At 44.7% G+C, this 24,409-nt stretch overlaps 1 protein-coding gene across 1 annotated transcript in view; it reads right to left on the reverse strand.

The window, feature by feature from the left end:
* Nucleotides 1-24,409, reverse strand: part of RGS11 (regulator of G protein signaling 11) — a 1,592,422-nt gene that overhangs the window by 229,575 nt on the left and 1,338,438 nt on the right. The window contains exon 15 of the mRNA XM_085632193.1: nt 855-993. Coding sequence (XP_085488319.1) covers nt 855-993 — 139 coding nt within the window. The remainder of the gene's footprint in view (nt 1-854; nt 994-24,409) is intronic.

Below are 24,409 nucleotides of genomic sequence, written 5' to 3' on the forward strand. Positions count from 1 at the left end.
GAGAGTTGAAGAGTCAGTTAGCCAGATAAATATTAAAGCTACATGGATGAGGTGCTGAATAAAGTCTTCTCAGCTTAACATACTGTATTTCTTGAGAAAAGCTACACTACAGACTGACTGTGTCCGTGCACGGAGGCACAGCAGACACCATGAATGTATTGTTATTTTTACCAATTGCATTCAAAGATACCTGCATGAATGTGCAAACATCCACCGCAGCCAACTACAAATGGAATTTGTAAAATAAAACAAAATACTTTCAATTATGTCCACCTTGGATGCTCTCTCATCCAGGTGGCAATCTATGTGCATGCCCTCTACCATAAAATATATGGCATTGCCAAAGCCAACTGGTTTCACAGCTGTGACATATTGGCTTTCCCCAGGCTGACTTTATAATGATACACTTTATGAAATGGAGCATGGTTTTCTTTCAATCTGTGTGTGATTTATATTATACTTCACATACTGTCACCATTCACAATCTCCAAGACCACAATAAAAGTGCAGTTATAGTACAATTTATAAAATGCCATCTCTTTGCGGCATAACAATAGTCAACATATGCCTAATTACGTAAAAAAGCAGAGGTCAACACTTGCAGTGCCCCTAGTTCTTTAGAAGTCTTATGAAAAGGTTGCTTTTTATGGTTTTGGGAGGACTTTGTGTTTTTAAGTTAGGGCCGCTGTGGCAAAAACATTACAATAACGATTAATAGAAGGAAACATAGAATTTTCATATGCATGAAAACTCAGAGAATAATGTCATCACTTTTCTCACATCTACAATATTCTGACAACCCATACGGCTATGGTAGTTTTGAAGTTGAGTGATAGAGCTCTATTTAAAAATACCTTTTTCATGAGCATGTAGATGTGCATCTGGGCATCATCAAGCACAAACCGGCCTGGTTTCTTCATCCCCTCCAAAGTCTTTTCCATGGTTTTACTGTCAATGTTCACCCATCGGCTGGCACCAGGAGACAGGAACTGCCTATGTATTTGAAGGAAGAAAGGAGGGAGAAATAGAGAACAGAATGAAATACGGGAATGACCAAGGGATGGAAAAGAAAAAAGCATTGGGAAATTTATGGAAGAGGAGAAAACAAAGGAGGAACATGGAACGGGGAGAAGTACAGTAAAAGAGAACCGTACGAGGATGAAAAGGAGATGAGCAAGGGGAGAGAGTAAAAAGGGTGGGACAAGGAAAGAGATAAGTAGCAGAGAAAAATAGATGGAGAACATGGGAGAAAGGATGAAGGAGAGAACAAAGAAAAAGAGAGATACATTTGTATTTGGCTGCACCCAGGTTTCCCAAGTCAACCAGCGTTACTTTAGAAGCCATCCCAGGGTCATTGTTTGATCATCCAACTACTTTAGAAGTAATTTTAACATCATCAGACATCATCAAGGTCTTGAAGTTATCAGCAGGGTTTAGAAATGAGCCTTTCATGACTTTACAAGTTGGAATTGCCCTAATGATTTAAGGATGACTTGAAAATAAATATTTGATTACTGCACAAAATTAGTTTGTTCCAGATGATTTAAGGATGACTTGACCATGAGTATCTGATTCCTTTCCAAGTGACAACAAGATGAAGCTGTTATTGATGATTTGAGAATGGTTTGCTGATTACTGAAAGAGTATGTCCAGTGGAAACGCTGCCACTCTGACCAGCAGTCTAGCAGGGGCCAGGAATCACAGCCCCACAATCTACCACGCTCCTTACTAGAGCGCACCGTCATCCTCGTGCTCGGAGGCGCTGCAATTAAACACGAGCTGGCTCCCACAGCGCGGGACGCACGCGGGCAGTGGCCGGGCAGTGCCTGGGCAAAGCCTCTTGAGGACCCTCAGTGTACAAATAGTAAACGTTTTCTGTCTGACCTGGAGGCCTTCAACCTGCCTCTGTTGAATATCGGTTCCACCCATTCTGCCGGACATTTACTGGATCCTATTTTTTCTAATGTTTCTTTTAACTGCTCTCAGAACGCTTGTCCTCTGGAGTGGTCAGATCATTTTGCGGTTCATTTCTCTTTATTATACCCTAAACATCAGATAAATAGAATCCCAGATAAGGGTGCTCCAACTTATCGTTGGGGGAAACTTGATATCAATCAGTTTAATCACCATCTTTCCAATACCTGCCCTAAGGAATGTATGGCTTCAGTTGGTGAGATGAACACAGTTGTTTCCCATTGGCTTATAAACGCTGTGACCACTCTCCTCCCGCCTTCTTCCATACACGTTAGGTCACATCGTCCCCCGGCGCCTTGGTTTTCTACTGACTTGAAAGCCCTGCGCACTAAATGCAAGGCCCTGGAGCGGAAATGGCGACAATCTTATTCAGTCTCTCAGAAGACTGTCTATAAAGAGGCTTTGAGAGATTACCATCAAAAATGTAAAACCGCCAAAGCGGCTTACATTGCGGATACTGTTACACAAGCTCAGAACTGTCCTCGTACTCTTTTCTCTGTCGTTAAAAAACTGACAGGAGCTGATACCATCCCAACACCCCCAGCACTAGACGAGGCCCAGTGTAACTCTATCGCAAATTTTTTTATAGCTAAGGCTGAACGCATTTACGACTCCATGAGCCCCTCTTTGAATACAGAAGATTTGCGTTCTGAACTGACCGGAGATATCGAATTGTCCTCTTCCAGGGTGAAATTGACACACTGGGAATTGTTTGACGACACTTCGTTCTCCGTCTGTTTAAATAGTATACGTTCGGGCTCACCGCGTGATCCTGTTCCTGTAAAATTTCTTAAATTACTAGATCTTGCACCTCGGAGGGTTCTTATGAGACTTTTAAACGCCTCATTATGTGAATCCCAGGTACTACGGGACTGGAAACACGCAATGGTTGTTCCCCTTCTAAAAAAAGCTGGAGCTGATGCGTCTAATCTTGCCAATTTTAGACCAATATCGTTGCTACCCGTACTTTCTAAAGTGCTGGAGAGGCATGTCAACACCCAATTATACAATCTAGTGGAATCGTCGGGTTTTTTGCATCCATCTCAGTCTGGTTTTCGTGCTAATTATTCCACTGAGACCGCCCTTCTTGGGGTAACAGAGAGTTTAAGACACGGTGTCGACCGCGGTGAAACATCAGCGCTTATCCTTTTGGATTTAAGTGCGGCGTTCGATACCGTGTCTCACTCCATTCTTTTAAGCTCTCTTTGTTCCCTGGGACTGGACGGTCCGGCCTTAGCATGGATTGCCTCCTTTTTAAGTGAGCGCACCTTCCAGGTCTTTTCCACGAAAGCCACTTCTTCCACTTATACATTGGCATATGGCGTTCCTCAGGGGTCTATACTCAGCCCTTTGCTGTTTAATATCTATATAAGACCCCTCGCCTCCATAGCAGAAGACGCTGGGTTGACCATCTTTTCATATGCTGATGATACTCAGATTGTTTTTTTCCTCTCCAGTTGCGAAAGCAACGATATATCGGTTTTGAAAACAGGGTTGTCACGTATAGCTGGGTGGATGCAAAGGCATCTCCTCAAGCTAAACGGTGACAAGACCGAAATTCTTATTTTCGGGAAAAAGAAAGATCTATGGGGCCCTCAACATTGGCCTAGTGAGATGGGACCTCTCCCTCAGCCATCTTCAGTGGCCCGTAATCTCGGCTTCCTCATAGACGACAAACTCTCCATGAGACAGCAGGCCACTCAGGTGGCCGCCATCTGTTTTACTACTCTACGATGGCTCCAGAAAATTCTATGGATGCTGCCTCCATCTACTAGGAGAACCGTTGTTCAGGCGTTGGTAACTTCTCGCCTGGACTACGGAAATGTCCTCTACCTTGGTGCTGATGTGGCCACTGTTAATAAACTCCAGGTTGTTCAGAACTCTGCTGCCCGTCTTCTTTGTAACATCCCGAGAAGACAATCAGCTATGCAGGCTCTACACGATTTACATTGGCTTAGGATTCCTAGCCGCATTAACTTTAAAGCCTTATGCTATCTTTTTAAAATCAAGCAGGGCTCGGCCCCGATGTATCTGCGTAACCTTGTTCAACCTTACAAGCCTAATCGAACACTCAGATCGTCTGCTAATTGTGACTTTGTCATTCCTCGATTTAAACTTGTAAAAATGGGAGGGCGGGCCTTCTCCCACCGTGCCCCTAAATATTGGAATGCGCTACCTTCCTCCTTGAAAACTGAGACTAATTTTCTCACCTTCAGGAAAAGACTTAAAACATTTCTATTCCGATGATTCGCATGTTGATCCAATTGTCTCAGGGTGCTGCTTATACTGGTCCGTTTTTTTTTCTTCTTTAGTCTATCCCTCCGCGCCGGGAAACCCACTGCGGGTAGCTGTTGCGCGTTACAAGTTCAAATAAATAAATAAATAAATAAAGCCGGGCCAAGGGCGGGCCTGTCCTTGCCTGTCATTGCCAGGAAGAGGCAGGGCAGGGCCACCCCCCAACGACTGATATTCCGACAGACATACCATGAATTGGAACAACTCTGCACTGGTCACCCGTCGACAGGTCTGTTTAAGTGTGCGGCCAACAGTACACTCCAAGTTGAACATTGTGTCTATTGAGGCACCTGTGAGTGGGGCACAATCCTAACATCTCACCATTGACTGAACATTTTAAATCCTTACTAACATAGTCCTAAATATGGGGAAAAGGAAAACGATGGAGGGAAATGGAGGAGGTGGGGGTGGTGGGGAAAGTGCTGGGAAGGAAAATAGACTAAAAAAACCTAGAAAGTCCCGGAAGCAGAAACATCCAGGAAGTAACTGTGTCATGAATAGAATTGATACACTCATTAGCGAGGGTATCCTAGAGGGGGATAAAATGGTACAGGTAGTTACTACTGAACCACCAAACTGCCCGCACAATTGATAAATTTTAGCCTAGGGCACCAGTTCACTATCCCTGCTATGTTCCACAAGCCGGCTGCTGGAGGAAGTCCTTTAACCCAATTAACTCAAGTAGGTGGTCCAACAGTGGAGAGGGATGACAGACCTGCCCCTGATAAGATTTTAAATAAAAAATATCAATTGATGGGAACTGAAGTAATATGTACAAATAGATTCTCCCCCTTAGCTGACTCACTGGTTGTCCCACTGGAGGAAGATGTGGAGGACATCTTGTTGCACACCAGCCATTCTCTGCTCCGTAGATCTCTCCTAAAGCCGGCACACGCTTTGACTGCAGCATGGACTTTAGCAGCAGGCGCTAGCTGCTTAACTCCCCTGACTCATTCCCTCCAGCTCGCTCCCAGAGGAAACAACACCGAGGGTAGCAAATCGCTAAATGCTAAATTGTACATGCATTTTGTGGAATTTAAATAGCTTGTGGTTTTATTAAACACTCTAGAGATTCTGCGCTTTTAAATTCACTCACCCCCACCTCGCTGTCTCTCCTGAGCCACCTCCCCGGTCCACCATGGGATATCCCGGTTGTGTGGATGGAGGTACTTCCGGCGGAAGGAGGTCAGCGTTCTAGCTTTCTCCCCACTTGCTCTACATAAAACTCTTGGTCACCAGAGCGCGCAGCGGACACGCTTTGACTGCAGCATCGGCTTTAGCAGCAGGCGCTAGCTGCTTAACTCCCCTGACTCATTCCCTCCAGCTCGCTCCCAGAGGAAACAACACAGAGGGCAGCAAATCGGTAAACGCTAAATTGTACATGCATTTTGTGGAATTTAAATAGCTTTTGGTTTGTTAAACACTCTAGAGATTCTGTGCTTTTAAATTCACTCACCCCACCTCGCTGTCTCTCCTGAGCCGTCTCTCTGGTTCACCACAGGATATCCCGGTTGTGGGGAGGGAGGTACTTCCGGCGGAAGGAGGTCAGCGTTCTAGCTTTCTTCCCACTTTCTCTACATAAAACTCATGGTCACCGGAGCGCGCAGCGGATGTGCGCAGCAGGCGCGCTGGCCGTGCGCCAAAGGCGCGCCAAAAGCAAGCCTGTCTGCGCCCGTCCGCACCCGACCGCCGCCAGCCGCCAGAGACCCTGCCCATTTAAGCTCAGACCATGACACCCGCATCAAAATTATCTACTCCAGCAAAGAGCTGATGTCTATTGGAAGTCGCCCCCTCCACCCTCCCCCTTCCAATGTCACAGCAAAGGCCCAATTTCACCCCAAGTCCTGGAAGGTTTCTTCTCTTGCCCGCGCTGTAAATATCAAAGCATGCAATGCTCTGCAACACATTGTGACAGCCACCCTCCCACCCCGCCCGCCCACTGCACACCACAAAGAGGACATAAGGTAGAAACCCACTCTCCTGAAAAAGCCCTTCCACCTCGGCTAAACTGGAAAGGCTTCCTGGGAAATGTAAGATCTTTCCCGAAGCATGCGATAGAGCTATGGGACCTACTGGATACCAACTCACCCGACATCGGCCTCATTACTGAGACCTGGCTAAAACCCTCAAATCTCCAGCAATCGCCATTGCCCTATCTGAAGGGTATAAATTCCTCAGACTCGACAGGCAGCCAAAAACGGAGGTGGGATTGCTATAATTCACAACGACAGGGCAAATGTTTCCATCCTGAAACAACACTCAAACCTGATTGAGATCATGATATTTAAGCTCGACTTCACTCCCCAAATAAACTGGAAACTTCAACATTCACAGTAAAAATCTAGACAAGGCAGAAAGCGCATCCTTTCTCAATGATCTCTCCACCCTCAATCTAAATAAAATAAACAATGGCCCAACTCATTCAGCAGGACACACATTAGACATCATCTTCTCTAATTCCTCCCTCCTCACATGCAACGCCCCGACACCAGTCATTTGGTCTGATCATGCCATCATCGATTTTCAACTACAGGGACACAATGGAACACATCGAACCACCATGCAAAAACAACCCCCATACAGACAATGGCATAAAATCAATCCTGACATTTTTGCATCTGCCTTCATTTTCCCAATAAATTCTCCTCACAACAAAACCGAAGACAGCCTAGCGCATTTCAACCAATCCACCCTGGCTGCCATCGACCTGATCGCCCCGATAAAAAAGGACTCCTCCAAACCCAGATCCACCAAGGCAATGTGGTTCTCTCCTGAACTCCATAAAGTAAAAACCAGGTGTAAAAACTTTGAAAGGAAATGGCGCCGCACCAACCTTGCAGCCAACAAAGAGAAGTACAAAACCGCACTCTCCCTCTATCACAAAAATATTAAACGCACTCGTAAATCTCATATAGCCCTCCAACTCAGCACAGCTAAAAACACCCCCAAAGCTATGTACCAAATTCTAAAAGCCTTCACCCATCCCATAGCCTGCGAGACAGCAGAAGCTCCCTCCCAAACACTATGCGATAAAATAAGTAACCACTTCATACAGAAAATCAACACCATTTGTAACAAAATCATCGCCTCAAAGAACCCCCCCTCTTCAGACACCGCCCCAGATATCCACCGCTATAGTCCACCCAACCGTACTACCCTACAAAATTTCCCCCCGCTTACACAGGAGGACACCGAATCCATAATGACTAAAATAAAATCCGGCTCCCCTCTAGATATCATACCTGCCAAGATCATGGCATCTCTAGCAAAACATCTTTCCCTACCTATTTGCTCCATACTAAACCAATCACTGGAGGAAGGGCACTTACCCCTTTCCTGGAAAGCTGCCCAGATCATCCCCATCCGGAAAAATACTAACCTCCCCACGGAAAATCTCTCTAACCTCCGCCCCATCTCCCTCCTCCCTTACCTGAGCAAAGTCTTAGAAAAACATGTGAATAAACACCTATCTGACCATATTGAAGCAACTGGCTACCTTGACCCGGCCCAATCGGGCTTTCGTCCAAAATATAGCACGGAATCTGGCCTCGTGGCCGTCACCGATAACATCAGGTGCACCCTAGAGCAGAACCAGCCTACCCTCCTTGTGCTATTAGACCTCTCAGCAGCATTCGATACGGTCGATCACCAGACTATGCTCACAAGATTTAGGGAGGCAGGAATCGGGGGGGACGGCCCTGAAATGGATGACCAGCTTCCTCTCCAATCGCTCCCAGACTTTCAACCTCGGGACTTTCAGGTCTAAACCTCAAGACCTCACCAAGGGGGTGCCACAGGGTTCATGCCTAAGCCCGACTATGTTCAACATATACATAGCTCCCCTGGCCACCTTACTAAGACACTATAGATTTGTCCCAATATCCTACGTGGATGACACCCAACTCACATTCTCCTTTAACAAAACCTCTCAGACAGCTCAATCCATATTCTCCTCCAGCATGCTGGCCATATCTCGCTGGATGGAAAACAACTTCCTCCAGCTGAATGCAGGAAAGACGGAAGTTTTGCTCTTCGGAGATGCCCCTCTCCTGTGGACCCCTCAGTGGTGGCCTCCAGAACTGGGCACCCCCCCACCCCGGCGACCACAGTCAAGAACCTCGGGGTGCTCTTCGAACAGTCTCTCTGTATGAAAAAACACGTCTCCCACACAGTGGGCTCATGCTTCCACATCCTGGGCCTTCTAAGGAAAGCTTTTCCCTATCTCCCCGACTCCACTAAAAAGACCCTGACCCACACCCTAGTACTGAGTAAGCTACATTACTGCAATGCCCTTCTGATCGCAGCCAATGAGGCCTCACTAGACCGCTTGCAGGTGATAGAGAACACCGCTGCTCGCCTGATCCTAAATGCGCCCTACAGATAAGCCTCTCTCCCTCTCCTCCATCAACTACATTGGCTGCCCATATGACAACGCGTGAAATTCAAGATACGCTGCCTTACCCACAAAGCGATTTGGAGAAATGGCCCCGACTACCTGGCGGAGAGACTCCACCACTACACTCCACACCGGACCCTGCGCTCCAGCTCCAAATTGCTCCTAAAAGTCCCCAAGATAAAAAAAGTAAGAACAGGAGGAAAATGCTTCTCCTACCAGGCCCCTCGCACCTGGAATCAACTCCCGCTCCCCTTAAGACAATGCCCTGACCACTGGAAGCTCAGGAAGGCTCTGAAAACGGCCCTGTTTCTAGCCTGAAACCTCGATCAACGCTTCACTGCTACTCCAGAGCGCTGAGATACCCTCCCGAGGGTGATTCAATGCGCTATATAAGCAAATAAATCAAATCATTAAATCAAGTACAACTCCAAGTTCCGATTTGCAGGGGACACATGCCCTTATCTAGGAACTAAAGGCAGAAATAAATACCATGAGAACAGCAATTATGGAAATAACAACTATAGTCAAGCAACTATTACATAAGGCCCCCACTGAATCGGAATACAAAAAATCTAATACGTGGCAACAAGTCCAACATAGCCAGGCGATGCGCCACACTCAAAACGTAAGCTCTGAAATCAAGACTGACCATAGTAAGGCTTTTAGTCAGCCTCACCGCCAGATCCCGATAGAAAAGGAAGTAATCCCTTCTGCATGACCAAATTGCTTAAAAATGACTAGCTCAAATACGAATACCATACAAACACATAATAGGAGACCCCCTCTGCTAGGATCAGAAGATCCTCACTCTAATTTTTCACACTCAAGACTTAGTGGATCTAAGCCTAACCTACCCCAGGTTTCCACAATCTATATGGTCAATGTGCCCAAATATAACAATGGTAAAGCTTTTGAAAGTACAACTTCACTTGCTAATATCGCAATACATTGGATTCGCCACGTTAGAGGGTGTTGGTCAGTCATCCGAGAGGATATAATTAAAGCACAGAGACTTACTTCCAGAACACAATCTTTAGACTGTATTGAATTAACATTAAAGGGTCAAGATCGTGCTGAAGATATGCTTACCCTGGAATTTCGTACCTCTTCCGCAGATCATTCCTCCATCCAGTTTAGACGGCCCCCACTGAGTAATAGTCTTGGAGGATTATCTGGGCATCGAAACTCTTCACCAGTTGAGTCCTCCACCTTGGAAATCAATGATTGACTTCTAATGTTGGACGCCCAGGTAGATCTTCGATCTAGTAGTGACTTACCTCCCTGACTCTTTATTAATGACATACCACCTTGTAATATTAGTGTCCTGACTATAGGTAATACAATGGCAAACCTAAACGTGCAGGAAGATAAGGATATCCCTCGAGAAGGTATACAAAATACCACTATTGATGAAAGGGTAGCTGATAAGTCTCCAATCAATCTCACCGTGTTATCCTGAAACATAGCCGGGTTAAAATCTAAGATTCCATCTCTAGACTGGCATATATTTATGGATGAATTTGATATAAGTATACTCCAGGAAACCTGGACGGTAGACCCTGTCTTCCGCATAGGTTACTTAAATTTCTATCTACCAGCAGATAGTAGGGGGAAAGGCCGGCCCTCAGGAGGTCTAACTATTTGGGCCTGACAGGATAAAGGCTTTGTCATAGAAGAACTAGAGTCCCATAGCAAGGATATTTTAGCAATCAGGATGAAACGGGTGAACTAGGAGACAGTTGACATTTATAACATTTACGCAAGGGGGACGAATGAGAAAAAATCTGAAGTCATAATGGCCGTTGATAATTTATTAGATGGGAATTCCAGGAGTAAGAATGTAATAATTGTGGGCGACTTTAACGTAACATTTGAACCACTGACAAAGGAGATATCTAACTTTGCTGAGGAAGAAGACGCCCAGTGGGGAATTCCCAAGCTAGATTTAGCCCCTATAAAAAAATGGACGGATGTGGTGATCCAAATGAACTCATTATGTATGGAAAAAGGTTTGATGGCGACAAATGGCCGATCTAAATCCGACAAAGAGGGAGCTTGCACATTTAATAATGGTTTTAGTGCTAGTAGCATTGATTATGTTCTGATTAATTTCCATCTATGGTCGACTCTAAGGGATATGGTGGAAAGAGAGCAGCTAGAGAGCGACCATAATCCACTATGTTTAGTTTTTCACCATTCGTCCGAAAAAGTAGTTAATCCCCTAAATCGTGATTTAATCACTTTGGAATTGGTCCCCACAAACGATATGAGGTGACTAAAATGGGTAAAACTGTAAGAGTCCGGAGGTCCTAGAAAATATATCCCTTGATATTAAAAATGCAACTATAACACTACAGGCACTCCTGGCCAATTCCTCAACATTTGAGCCTGTAATAGGATATCATGAAGAATTTTTTTTACAGCTACATAAATACTTTTACAAGCAATGTAAGACTAGGGGTAGTTACCCCGACAATACGAACAAAGATGCTTGTAAATGGTATAATGAACAATGTAAGTTGGCTCGTAGTTCCCTGGGGGCTGCAATAAAAGATGGGGATCCTAATAAAGTGCATTTGGCCAGGTTAGTCTATAAGGACACACAGGCGAAGGCCAAAAAACTATGGGATGAGAAGAGATGGCTGGACCTTAAAAGTGCCTGTGAAAGTAAAAACCCTAAATTGTTTTGGGACACAGTGAAATGGGACAGGGGTGGCCGACCGCCAGAACCAGTAAACCATGTACGGCAGGATCAGTGGGTTAGTCATTTTAAATGCCAATATGCTTGTGGTGTAGAGGATTTTGGTAGGGCTGTCCCCTCGTACTCTTAATACAAAAGATCGGCTTTTGATGACACTGATGTCAGGCTTGCTCTGGAAGCTGTCATGGGAGGTAAAGCTCCAGGGCCGGATGGGGTCCCAGCCGATATCTTTCCCTTTGATAAAAGTAAATGGAGTCAGTACATTAGGATTTTAACAAATTAAATTGCAAAGGGTGCTCCAGTCCCGAATTCATGGAAAGGGGCTGAGATAATCCAGTTTTTTTAAAAAAAGACAAATCCCAACCTGGAAACTACAGACCAATTAGCCTTATAGACTCATTTCAGAAGATCATAGGGCGGCTTGTTCTGAATAAGGTTCATGTCTGGCTAGAGGAGCAGTGTATATTGTCAACACTCCAGGCTGGGTTCAGGGCACGTACAAGTACCATCGACCAGATATTTCATTTTACATTATTATATTGGAAGACAGTGGTCTTGGACAAAGGCAGCATATACGCGGCTTTTGTGGATCTCAGGTCAGCTTTTGACCTTGTCTCCAGAAGTAAGCTATGGACAGTATTGAAAGATCTGGGGATGCCAAATTAATTATTATCCCTTATTATGAGACTCCATGAGGGAAATTATGCAAGAATAAGGTGGGGCAAACAAGGCCAGGTGACAAATTCATTTCCAGTAGAGAAAGGGGTGAGACAAGGTTGTGTAATGGCTCCCACCTTGTTCTCACAGTTTATTAATGAGATTGCGAAACATATGGCTGACACTCCCTCTGATGTTCCAGTTCTAGCGAGGGAGAGAATCCCCATCCTATTGTTTGCGGATGATACGTTGTTAATTGCTAAAACACCGAGCGGTTTGCAACGGGCCCTGTCACTCTTTGAAGAGTTTTGTCATCTACGGGACCTGGAAATCAACGTATCTAAAACTAAGTTCATGACCTTCAACCCGTATAAAACATTTAAAGGTAGTGTGGTCCTGAATAAACGTCCCCTGGTGCAGGTTAAGGATTTTACATACTTGGGAGTTATAATGCAGGGAGATATGAGATGGAACAAGCAGTTAGACATGGCCACGCTGATGCGTCGACAATTGTCAGGCACTCTACAGAGTTTGCTGTTTCCTTAACTAAACCTGTTAGTCGAGTTTTGGAAATATACAACACAAAAGTTGTTAACTCTGTGTTGTATGGGGCGGAGCTCTGCGGCTTCAATAGTCTTGCCAACCTAACCATAGCGGAAAATCGGTTCTTACAGAAGATAACCAATCTACCGCAAAGCACCCCTACCCGCCCACTGCTTCATGATCTAGGCAGGAAGCAACTGCCCGATATAGCCAGATTGCGTCCTTTGCTTTATTGGAGGAGAATCTGGTCCACACCAGAATTATCATCTTATGCCGCTGGCCTTAAAGATCTAATGAGGTCAGATTCTCCCCAAAAAATCAAATGGCTCCAGAAAGTAAAATTGATTCTGCTGAGCATAGGTATGGCAACACTATGGGAGAACCAAGAAAGCATTCCATTTCCTTCAAAAACTTTATTGAAGGAAAAATATTGGGGCTGGGTGAGTGAAAACATTGTTAGGAGTAGCGACCCCTCAACACTAACAGGGTATTTTTTGGACGTAAAGCCATTACAAAAGCTGGAATCATACTGGGAAATAATAACTAAGCCTCACGACAGAAAACTTTATTTTCAATTTAGAATCGGCTCCCTACCAATAAGGACTTTTTCGGCCAAATGGAACAAGTCAAGTGATATTCTGTGCCCCACATGTTTTGTTCATTCTGAATCCTTGGCTCACGTTATTCGTATGTCCAGCTTATAGAGCCCCACATCGTATATGGCTTTCCCCAATTTGTCGTTCCTTGGGTACTAGACAAAATTCCACAGCAATTAAGAATATTGGGTTCAGATACCAAGGCATCTATTGTCATAGCATTGGCAAAATATCGAGGATGGGCATGTTCCATTAGATCCCAGGCAATTAAGGAAACATAGTACCATATGCATGCTAAGAATGTGCATCTTGATTTCTGCTCTCATCTTAGAAAAATTTCTATAACGGATTATAATGCATAAGCTAGGCCTGGGCTTGATAGCTTTGAATGTTCTTGACAATGGCCACGACCCACGAATGATTATTACATGGCTTTAGAATCATTTTGATGATAGAAATGAAGCTGTTTTTAAAACTTTTAACACTTATTTATTATTTTTTAGCTGGAAATTGTTCATGATTAATATTTATGGGTCATGTATTTGTACTTGTGCTTTGATGACTTAATTGTCGAATAAAGCTAATTTGACTGATATGTCCAGGATTTCGGTTTAATTGTTGTTAAAAAAGGTAAGCCAGTCAAATTATTTTAGAATTATTAGCAGATTACTGCACAATGGACATTATTTACATGAAAGTAAGAATACTACATACTTCAGCAAATTGTTTGAACATTCAGTCACAGGTTAATGTTCTTACTAAAAGCAAGCAGCAGCCACTATTACAATAAATACTGTATAACCTTAATGTGATTTAAATTTGACACAAATGGTGGACACACTGGAATTAAGTGCGAAGGAAGTATACAATTATTTAGATAATGCCGTATAATATGTGATTAAATACAGCTAAAGCTGATTATGTGGCAATTCTATGTTATCTAGCTATCTCCACATTTTAACTATTTGTGTGTGAAGTTTCAAATTCAGGTAACTTGCAGTTTTGCTTTTTTAAAACTTTTAAAGCTTTGCGAAATGTGAAGCTTTGAACTAAAAAAGAGCTACTTCATCACCCTTTCGAGATAGTGAAAACCATTGGCTCTACTATATTGTTCAACAGATGGACCATTACTGCTTGTCCCTGGATCTGAGCTAAGCGTCACACCCCTCACCACCTGAACCAAGCCTCCATCCTAAACCAGCCGACTTTTCGGCTTGATTCAGCCAGCATGAGGCACAGAGGTAGGCCGCTAATTGCACCAGAAGGCGAACGAGGGCTCAATAATTTGCTAAAAGAGGTTACAACTAAAGGACTGATCACTCAATTGACTCTGGGCATATAAACTTGTGTTTCCGTAGTCAACTTTGTTACTATGCCCATCAGAATTAATGGACTAGTCAGATTGAGGACCTAAATTGTTTGTGGTCTACCTGTGGTATTGAAGTTAACATGTTACTTGATTACCACTTCTGAAATTGTAAACTGTTCAGATTGCCTGCAGAGGTGATAATAATAATATTAATGGAGATGATAAATAATATAGATTACTGTTATTATATTATGATAAAACAAAACTAATATAGGAATATTTAAAAACAGTGTACTAGGCAGAAAAAAACATAAAATGTTCAACTTTGAAAACAAAAGCACATGTTGTTCAGAGCCTCCTCTACTTAGCCAATTCTTAATTAAAATTGTGTTCTTGTTGGCTTAGGACTCTGCACTTTGCCACTGCTAACCAGTGCTGCAGTGTTTGTGATGGCTTGTACCCAATTGGCACATTTAATTTACTTGTAGATCCCTATTAAAGTGGTACTGTGTGTACACAGGGCCAATAAATAAAATGCTACCAGTGGGTCTGCAGCACTGACTGTGCCACCCACTTAAGTAGCCTTGTAAAACATGTCTCAAGCCTTCCAATGTAGCTGGTGTGTGCAGTTTTAAACTGCAATTTCAACCTGGCAGGGTAAACCTTTTGCCAGACCTAATCCTTCCTTTTCAATACATATATGTCACTCCTCGAGTAGGCCATAAATAACCCATAGGGCAGGGTCCTGTGTATTTAAAAAAGTTGGACATGCAGTTTTAAGTTTTACATGTCCTGTTAGTGAAAACCTGTTAAATGTGTTTGTCACTACTACAAGGCCTCAAAAAATTGGAAAACCCAGCCGGGGGAAGAGCTCCAAATTCTCCAATGCAATGGAAAAACCCTCATGCACACGGGTTGCGCCGTTGGTAGCATGCTTTATCATTGGGGTTCATCCCGATCTGCTCCCAATCAAGGCGTGCTACGACCAAGCAAATACGCGGGAGCACTTGGAACAAAACATCTATAATAAAGACAGTGTTGGTGAGGGGAATGGGAAGGAAGTGCTAACAGATTAAAAATACCTGACTAGCAGGGCCCTTATTTTATTCCTGCCTCTTGCCAGTATGTTTAAAAACAGGGGCTTTGGTTTTGAGAAATAGTCTATAATGAGCCTATCTTTTCAAAATGGTCAACATGTTTTAAGCCTTTCCCCTTTTGGCTCTTCATCAGGGCCTAAAGGAAACCAGTTCCTATTGTTGCCACTCCTTATAATCCCTTAATAGGGACACAATAAATAGCATGCCATGCGTAATGCACATAACATACATATGATTTACATGTAACGTCATTCCGTATATTGAAGTCGCCGTACTACAGTGTCATGGCCTTGTCGGGGAGGAGGGAGCCTGTAGTCACACCTTCGTCTAGGCCGTCCTAGGCCTTTGTGCCTAATTCAGTCCTCGGAGACTGCATCTTTTTGACAACGACTGCAAGACCTACATCTCCCATAGGGTATCATTAGATTTCCTTATTACATATAATAAGTGATGCAGCCCCCTCCGAGGTACACCTTGCACTGCCATTCTGTAAACATGGCCTGTCAGTACCTAACCCCTTGCAGGGGGCCTGTCTGACAACAGATTTACAGTTACTTCCTTCCTCAGAAGGGGTCCAACGTTATCATCAAAAGCAGCAGGGATGTGCCCCTGGGCCAAATGGAATACCCCAGGCCATCTACAAGCCAGACCCAGAGTACTGGGCAGGAAGGATGACCCCCTTTTCTCCAACATAGTCCACACAGGTCTTATACCCGACTTATGGCGTGGCACTGTCATCACCTCAATTTACAAATGTGGAGACGAAACCTCACCTGAAAATTTCCAACTTATCACACTCTTGGGCAATAAAGAAAAATATTTAGCATTTTCGTCCTGGATCCTGACTGCCTGGGCGGATACAAGTCAAATAATCCCCATGACACAATCCGGTTTCAGGAAAGGCTTCGGCATAGTTACCAAGATCCTGGCCGTGACCCTCATCCTGGATCAATTGGGAAAATTAATAATAATAATAACTTTATTGCGTGATTTAAAAGTAAACCATTGCAAATACAAACATTTAAAATTCAAAGTTAATTTAAGACGATGATTTCATTAAAAAAATTGATGTGTATGGATAATAACAGTAAAACTTCAGTTTAAAAGTCATATTCAAGGGAGCCGGAAGCAGCAAGTAAGGATTTGGCAGCATTATTCCAATGGGGGGTCGCAGACTCTAGACAGCTCAGTATGTTTTTGTGCAGCGCACTCCATAAATCTTACTAGGGCACAATTTAATTTAGTGTTCCTAGGATCGAAACACGCCAAGACTGCTGCTCTACAGCTTCTAATGATGTTTCTATTCCAGTGATGCTTGAGTAAAGCCCGTCTCTCTGTCAGTAGTAGAGGACACAGGCATATGATGTGTGTGATGTCTTCTTTGGGGGACCCACAAAGTCGGCACTGTACTTTTCCATGTTCTCTTTTCCATTTTGGCCGGTGTATTAACAGATAAATGACTCCCAGTCTCAGTTTTAAAAAACTTAGTTTCGTCCGAGCACTAAACAATGTAGTGAGGTACGGCTGTGGGATTAACACGGCATATGATTGAAGAGTCATCCACCCATGACTTCTTTTGGCAAGGCTGGCTTTGTCTTCCACCCTTGATAGTCGTTTGGTGCTGATTTTCGCTAGCCTTTTGAATTCTTTCTGACTGGCATGCAGGATCCAGAGGTCATTTAGGCACAGGGTTTTTAAACCTTTTGACCAATATTCGTGTCCTGCTTGCCATAAGTTGTTATCAATGCAGGCCCACAGATGGTAACCTAAACTTCCCTCCTTTGATAACCTCAACTTGTGACAGCACACGAGGAAGGACATGACTCTGGCCAGTCGTTGTTTGCAGAAACCAAATTCCAGCCTGATTTGTGCAGGTGATGTGTGGTTTGGTAATTTGAACACGGACCTGTAGATATTAGTGATTATTTTATCCAGATGGTCACTGTCCAGTCCTTTTAGAGCTTCACTGCCATAAGTTAGAGTGGGAATAATTTTTGCCTGGGCCACCTGAAGTGTGGGTGCAAGAGTAGGGCCTTGAAATTTCTTTTGAATTAGTCCGATTGCAAAGGCAAGTGCCGTACCCTTCCTTTTTTGCTCTTCTAGTTGGGATTTGTATTTTCCGTTGTTGTTAAAAGTGACTCCAAGGTACTTTTGGCAGTTGGATTCGACAATGCTTTCGTTATTCAAAGCCCAAGACAGCTTCTTTGCTTTCCTTGAGTGCACCACTAGAATTTTCGTCTTCCTGTTATTAATGCGAAGCTCATTATTGTTTAAGTAATTGGAAATGGCATCCAGAAGTCTTCGCATTCCAATCTTTGTTTTGCTTAACAGTACCACGTCATCAGCGTATAATAGGTTTGTCAGCGGCAAACCAGATAATTTAGGAGCGTGGGAATTGACCTTATTAAGAACTCCGGGAAGGTCGGCTAGGAATAGATTGAAAAGTATTGGGGCCAAGACACATCCCTGTTTGAGGCCTTTATCCGTCGAGATCTGGCGAGACAGTCTTGAGCCATCCCCGATCTTAATTCTAACCCATGTGTCCTGGTGCAGGAGTTGTATGGCTCTTAGGAGGGCCGCTGGAATGTTGAAACTGGACAGCTTCTGCCATAATTTGCTTCTGTTGACATTGTCAAAGGCCGCTTGGTAGTCGATAAACCCCATATAAAGTGGACAAGAGCAGGATTTAGCTTGGTCAATTAGGCATGAGAGGGACATGAGATTGACTGAGGTTCCGGTGTTTATTGTAAAACCTGTTTGATTCGGAGGAATTATGGAGTTATCCTCAGCCCATGACCTAAGTAAGTGTAGCAGCACTCCCGCAAAATACTTTGCTTCGTTGTCGATGAGTGCAATGAGGCGGTAATTCCCAGGAGATTTTTTGTCCCCGCCTTTAAAGATTGGTGCAAGGATAGATCCACGCCAGGAGGGCGGTATGATGTTGTTTTGGAGACATGTATTGAAAAGGGGGCTTAGTTTCGCAGCCCAAAAAATTGGATCTTCCTTGAACAAAGCTTGAGGAATACCCCCTGGGCCAGGCGCGCCGTCGTGACGTCCCTTTTTTATTATTTTTTCAATTTCGCCCTTCTGGACTATCACAAGATTGGCGCAGCTTTGGATCGAATGAGTTACTTTTGTTGGTGTCATTTTGTGACCGAGCTTTTTTGAGGAGTTTGAAGTGTTCAGATGAGATTCTGAGGCAATCTCTAATTGATCATTACTGAGCAATTCCTGGTCGTTAAAGTGGGAAGAAAGATATTCAACCCACTCTATTTCAAGAATGCTCGAAGAAGCGACTTTGGAAGAGCGCCCAGATGCACTATTAATTGTGCGCCAGAACCTGGCAGAGTTGTTTGTTTTAATGTCATACTGTAATTTGGCCCAAAACAGGTTCCATTGGTTTTTGCGTAGTTCACGTTTTGCTTTCTTAAGATGATTACGTGCCTCTCTCAGTTTTTTTATTTTGCTGGGATCCGATGGATTGGTTTCTAATGCCCGCCATGAGCGATTCATTGCTTTTTTTGCAGATAGTATCTCACCATTCGAGCGCGGCATGTTCTTTTGATCAATTTGGTTTACGTATTTTGTCGGTTTCGCAAATCTATCCGTAAGTTCGGTAGCAAATGTTGACCAGTTGGCACATATATTGTCCGGGCAAGTTTTGCGCTCCATTATTTGTTTAGCCTCGGCTGATATGGATTGAAGATTCTTAAGGGAACATTTGATACGTTTAAGGTTTATTGTGAGGCTCTCAGATGGCAAGTCCCTAACCTTTTTATGTTGTGTTAAGCCAGTACTCAAAATGATTTCTTGCGGGCAATGGTCACTTTCTATTCTGTTTCCAAGACAGTATCCTGCTACTTGATGGAGCAAAGAGATGCTGACGAAGGTATAATCGATTAATGAAGTGCCTTTTTTCGATAGGTAGGAAAATCGAGGTGGCTTGTCAGCAGGATAACGTCCGTTTAAGGCTCTTAGACCCAGATTTTCAAGGTTACCTTGTAGAGAACTTCCATGAGAATCCTCCTTATGCCAACCAGGCTTGGGTTGCGGTGGGATCACCCAGATGCTATTGTGTGATTTGGTGACCTCATTGTTGTGAAGGACTGACATTAGCCACATGTTAAAGTCACCAGTGAGTAAGATTTCTGAGTTTGGGGAGCCTGTTTGCGCTCTTACTACTGATGCCGATACTTCATCTGCAAAGGATTTCCTGGATGCTGTGTTTGGGCGAACGTTGACGTTCATGAGTGTTAACCTCCATTTTTGGCCATTGTTCAAGATAAGAGAGATTCCCACACATTGGAGGCGATTTGATGAGTCCGGCAAGTCCCAGGAAGTGACTGCGTTTTTTGTTGATATATAGACTGCTAGACCGCCACTCCCCCTTCCCGGACGTTTCAGTTTGTGCGCTGGGATGTGGTGGATTTTGAAGCCTTCTAGGTGATGCGGTGCCATAAGCCATGTCTCTTGTAATAAGAGTATGTCAAAACCCCGAAGGTAGGGAATGGTAGTGTTGTCCTCGAGTTTGTTCGTGAGGCCATTTATGTTCCATGAACAGATTTTTAGAGGGATCTTGTCCTTACAGACCACCCTACTAGGATGTCAGCGTAAAAGACGAGTTGTATTCAGGGCGCCGGCCAGCCATGACCATGAACCCACCTCGTCCAGATTCCTGTTTGTTAGGCACCAAGCTTCTTTTGCTTTCCTCGTTGGGTGGGCAGAAGTGGGAGTTTTATTACATGCTCCCCTGAGGACGGAGTAAACTGTACCCCTCCCTGTACTTCTATTTACAACACCGCAACTTCCCTGTAAAACGTGTCGATAACCCTCTTCCCTTCCCGGTTGTATCAGTATTCCCCATTGTTTGAAGGTGTCAATTGACCCTAGAATTTTGTTCATTGCTTCGGCAGTTCTCCAGGTGATTTTTGTAGAATCATTTGATTGACCTTGACATGGTGCGATGAATTCTACCGAGACTATGTCTTGAGAGGTGATTTCATCAGACAGACCTAACGCTTGTGTCAGCTTTAAAATGTTACCCTGATTTAGGATATCATGGCTGCCTTTAGACTTATATTCTGGATAGAAAAGGGTAGAGTATTTGTCCCCACTCCGAACTATGCTGTTTGGCCTGGGCATTGCCTCTGTTTTATCCATGATTGGTAATTTCGCTATTTTTATCAAAGGACCCGTGAAGGGGATCTCATTACGCGTAATGTCTAATGTCAAGCCTTTCATTATTTACATGACCAGAGTTCCGTTTTTTATTTGCTGGGAATGAGCCCTGTTGGTGGTTGGCACAGATTACTGCATCTTCCAGCTTGGAGATGGGGCCTCCAAGCGACCTTGTCGCAAGACTCGGAGCATGATTCACATCTATTTCATTCTGCTTGGTGTGTGTGTTGGGGGGAGCCAAGTTGGAGGTGGTTTTTTGTTCTTTTGCATCAATGGGCAAGTATTTACCCGAAGGGACCGTTGGTGGTTCCTTTGCTGTTGGCGGTCTGGAAGTGAGACTCTTCCTTTTGTCACAAACTTGATTGATAGGTTGTGCTTCCGTTGTTGTTCCTGGGACAGAGGGAGTTACTTGCTCAACATCTCCGGAGACACCAGGTGGTCCAAGGCTGTTAAACATCGGGTAAAGGTTTAGAACTTGTTTGCCCCTTCTCATTTTATTGCGTCCTTTCCGCTTTCTCTGTCTCTTAACTTTCCCCGCAGGGTTTTCCTCTTCTTGTTCAATTAGGGAGAGAGGGGTGAAACTGGCTCTGCTGGTAAGCTGCTTCCCTCTCGTGCCACCACTTTGCGCCGTGTTCACTTCGGGTCGTAGGGAGTTATTAATTTCTTCCTCGCTTGGTCTTAAGTTAAAGACTGTTTTAGATTGACGAGCTTCACTTGGATTTCCTGGGTCTGTGTCGCTGCCATTCCCAGAGGTAGGTGGAGCTTTTGCTATTTCTTTTAAGTCTGCTACCAGCTTTTCCATTATGCCTGGAAGCGAACTGAGTTTCTCCACAATAGGTGAGCAGTCGCATCCTTGCTGCGGGCGATCTGCAGTTTCCTGGGCCCGTCCGATCAGGCTGTTTAGATTTGAAATCCTTTCATCGATTTTGGCGACATATACGGCAAGTGTGTTTAAGAGGCTAATTTGTATATCCATTTTGTCAGCCTGAAAGAGCATAGCGTCTGCTGACTTTTGAAGGATATCAAGGGCGGTGGCCCATGCGTTTTCTTGCGAGGGAACCTCACTTTTATCCTGCCTTGGATTTGCTGGTGTCTTGGGAGAGCCAGGATTTGGATTCCCGTATGAATTCAACATTTTTGCCCATTCCGTCGATTCAAGGTAGGAAAGTTCCTTCATGACACCCTCAGCGTCTTCTGTGTTCGTTACAGTTTCATTGTGCACTGATTCAGATTTACATACATGGTCAAAAACCTGTTGGTTGCAACCACCCCCCCCCAGAGGAGGTGCATAGATTTTCCGTCATAGGGGAGGTGTTAATACCCTTAATAAAGTGAAGCGCAGATTCTCTGTTTTGACTGCTCGGGATGCTTAAGCTAACTTCATGAAGCGTATGATTGAGATTTCCCAAGATCCTGTTTTTTTCCGCCGCTGGTTCAGTGTCAGTTTCCTTTGTGTTGAGGTCAGCACTCCTTGAGCCCCCGTTCGCTGAGCGGTCCTTGGAAATAATCACCAGTGGGCTTAGGGGGGTTGGGAGCCCGGTGATGTTCTTTTTGCTAGAAAAAACCGCTGACCCAGCGTCCTTTAAGTAATTAAATTTTGTTGTTATCTTCGGTTGGTTTCCAATAGATTTACAGGCCCTTGTGTCAGAAGGCTTCTTTGAGGCCCGGTACTCGATATCAGTTGTGGTGTCGGTGTCGCTCAGCAACAGGATAGGTGACCGTTCTGGGTCAGAGACTGACCTCTTGTTTCTCCTTTTGCTTTTCTTTTTCCTTTGGGGAGCCGTCGTCCTCACCCTGCCAGATCTCATCTCAAGGCAGCAGAGTAGATGGGGAACTTGACTGAAGAGAGGCTCACAGGACTAAAGCCGGACTTCTGCAGCGGCAGGGTTTGGATCGGATACTACCGGCCACCAAACGCTGGACACAGAACACGGACCCTTTTCACGAGGCCCAAGATCACTGCTCTCTTTCGCCTCCACGGCTCAGGTCTCAGGAGTTTCACTAGCGTTCGGACATAAAATTAAGTTTTTTTTTTTTTTTTTGTCAGACGACCAGATTCCCCCAGCAAGTACACTCCGCAAACCTGACACAGCGACTCGACGCCACTTGCACGGGCTCTCCAGCCGTGTCTCTAGCGCTGTCTCTCCCCCCGCCGTGAAACTGGAGGCACAGGGCAGCAACACAAGGCAGCAACAGCGGCAGCTTCGAAGGGTAAGACCCAATCGGGGAGGGCCAAGGAGGGCCAAATATGACACAGCCAACCCGCTCCGGGAGATACTCGGAACTAAAATGCCCAAAGATCCCCAAAGGTGCTGGAGACGTCGGGCTCCCACCAAGACTGCCTTTTGCTACTTACAGCCAGTCCGCTCTTTCGCTCCGGCTCCTTACGACGGCAGGACACCTCCCGGTCCAAAAAGCCACGGACCTGATCCGGCTCCGGCTCCTTGCGGCGGCAGGACACCTCCCGGCCTCGGACCTGCTCGGACCTGCTCCGGCGCTGGCTCCTTGAACAACGCGGCGGTGCAACGCAGCGGGTGGCAGGACCTCCCGGTCCGAAGGGCTTTGGGCTCGCTCACGCTTTCCTCAGCTTTTCCTCCGGCCCCCACCAAAGCTGCACCCCTTCACCCCTGCTGCTCTGATTTCTGTTTGCTCCTTGCTCCTCTGTTTGCTCCTCTGCTCTGAGGCTGCTCCGGGAACCGCGCACGCGATCACCACCTTAAGATTCGCCTTCAGCCCGACCGTCTTCAATTGGAAAAACAGAACTACTCAGCCAACTTCTGCTTTGCAGAGTACAAGTCAATGTTTGACTGAGTAAATTGAGCAAACCCCTGGAGGAAGCTTAGGGCTTGGAACATTCCTATACACCTTCTTAAAGCCATAGAGTTTCTTTACACACAAACATGGGTGTGGATCAAAATTGGAGATGACATCCTCCTGTCCAGAAATATCTATACCCAACATGCCTAAGAAAGGGTGCGTGCTGGCCCCATGTCTCTTCAGTGTTTTCATGGCAGACCTCTCACCAGCCCTTGACAAAACCAACAGCCAGGCGCCACGTCTCAGTAGATTAGCACTGAAGCACCTACTATACCCAGACGATTTGATACTGTGCAGCCTAACCAAAGCAGGTTTAAATAGACTGATAAATACTCTCAACCTGCATGCTATACAAAAGACCTGATAATCAACCGGAATGAAACCAAGGTGATGTTGGTTAGCAGGGCATGTAAGAAAAATGGTACTTGATATCTTGGAACACACAGCCCAGAAATAGTAAAATAATATAAGTACCTAGGGCTGCAGCTAGACAACAAGGGACTGGCCAAGCAACAGTTCTAAGCCACTACAACTAAGAGCAATGTTTTAATTGCTGCCTTCAGTACATTATGTAAGAACTTGAAAGGCCCAACACTTGACCCTCTCCTAAACGTAATGGCAGCAAAATTCTTTCCAACCTTTACCTGTGGCAGTAAGTCCCTGTTTTGTCATGGCTTGCCCATATTGGACAGTCGTTACGCACTAAATCTACCTCCAAGCTCTTCTCCAAGTCAAACCTGCCTCTAATTCGACTTAATGAGGCAAACCACAGGGCGACAGGGTGCTACTGTCAAAATACTACTTTAAATTAAAACACACAGAGCTTAATTCAATAATTTCTATCCT

Source organism: Triturus cristatus, chromosome 10 (genome assembly GCF_964204655.1).
Source record: "Triturus cristatus chromosome 10, aTriCri1.1, whole genome shotgun sequence".
Taxonomy (NCBI): Eukaryota; Metazoa; Chordata; class Amphibia; order Caudata; family Salamandridae; genus Triturus; species Triturus cristatus.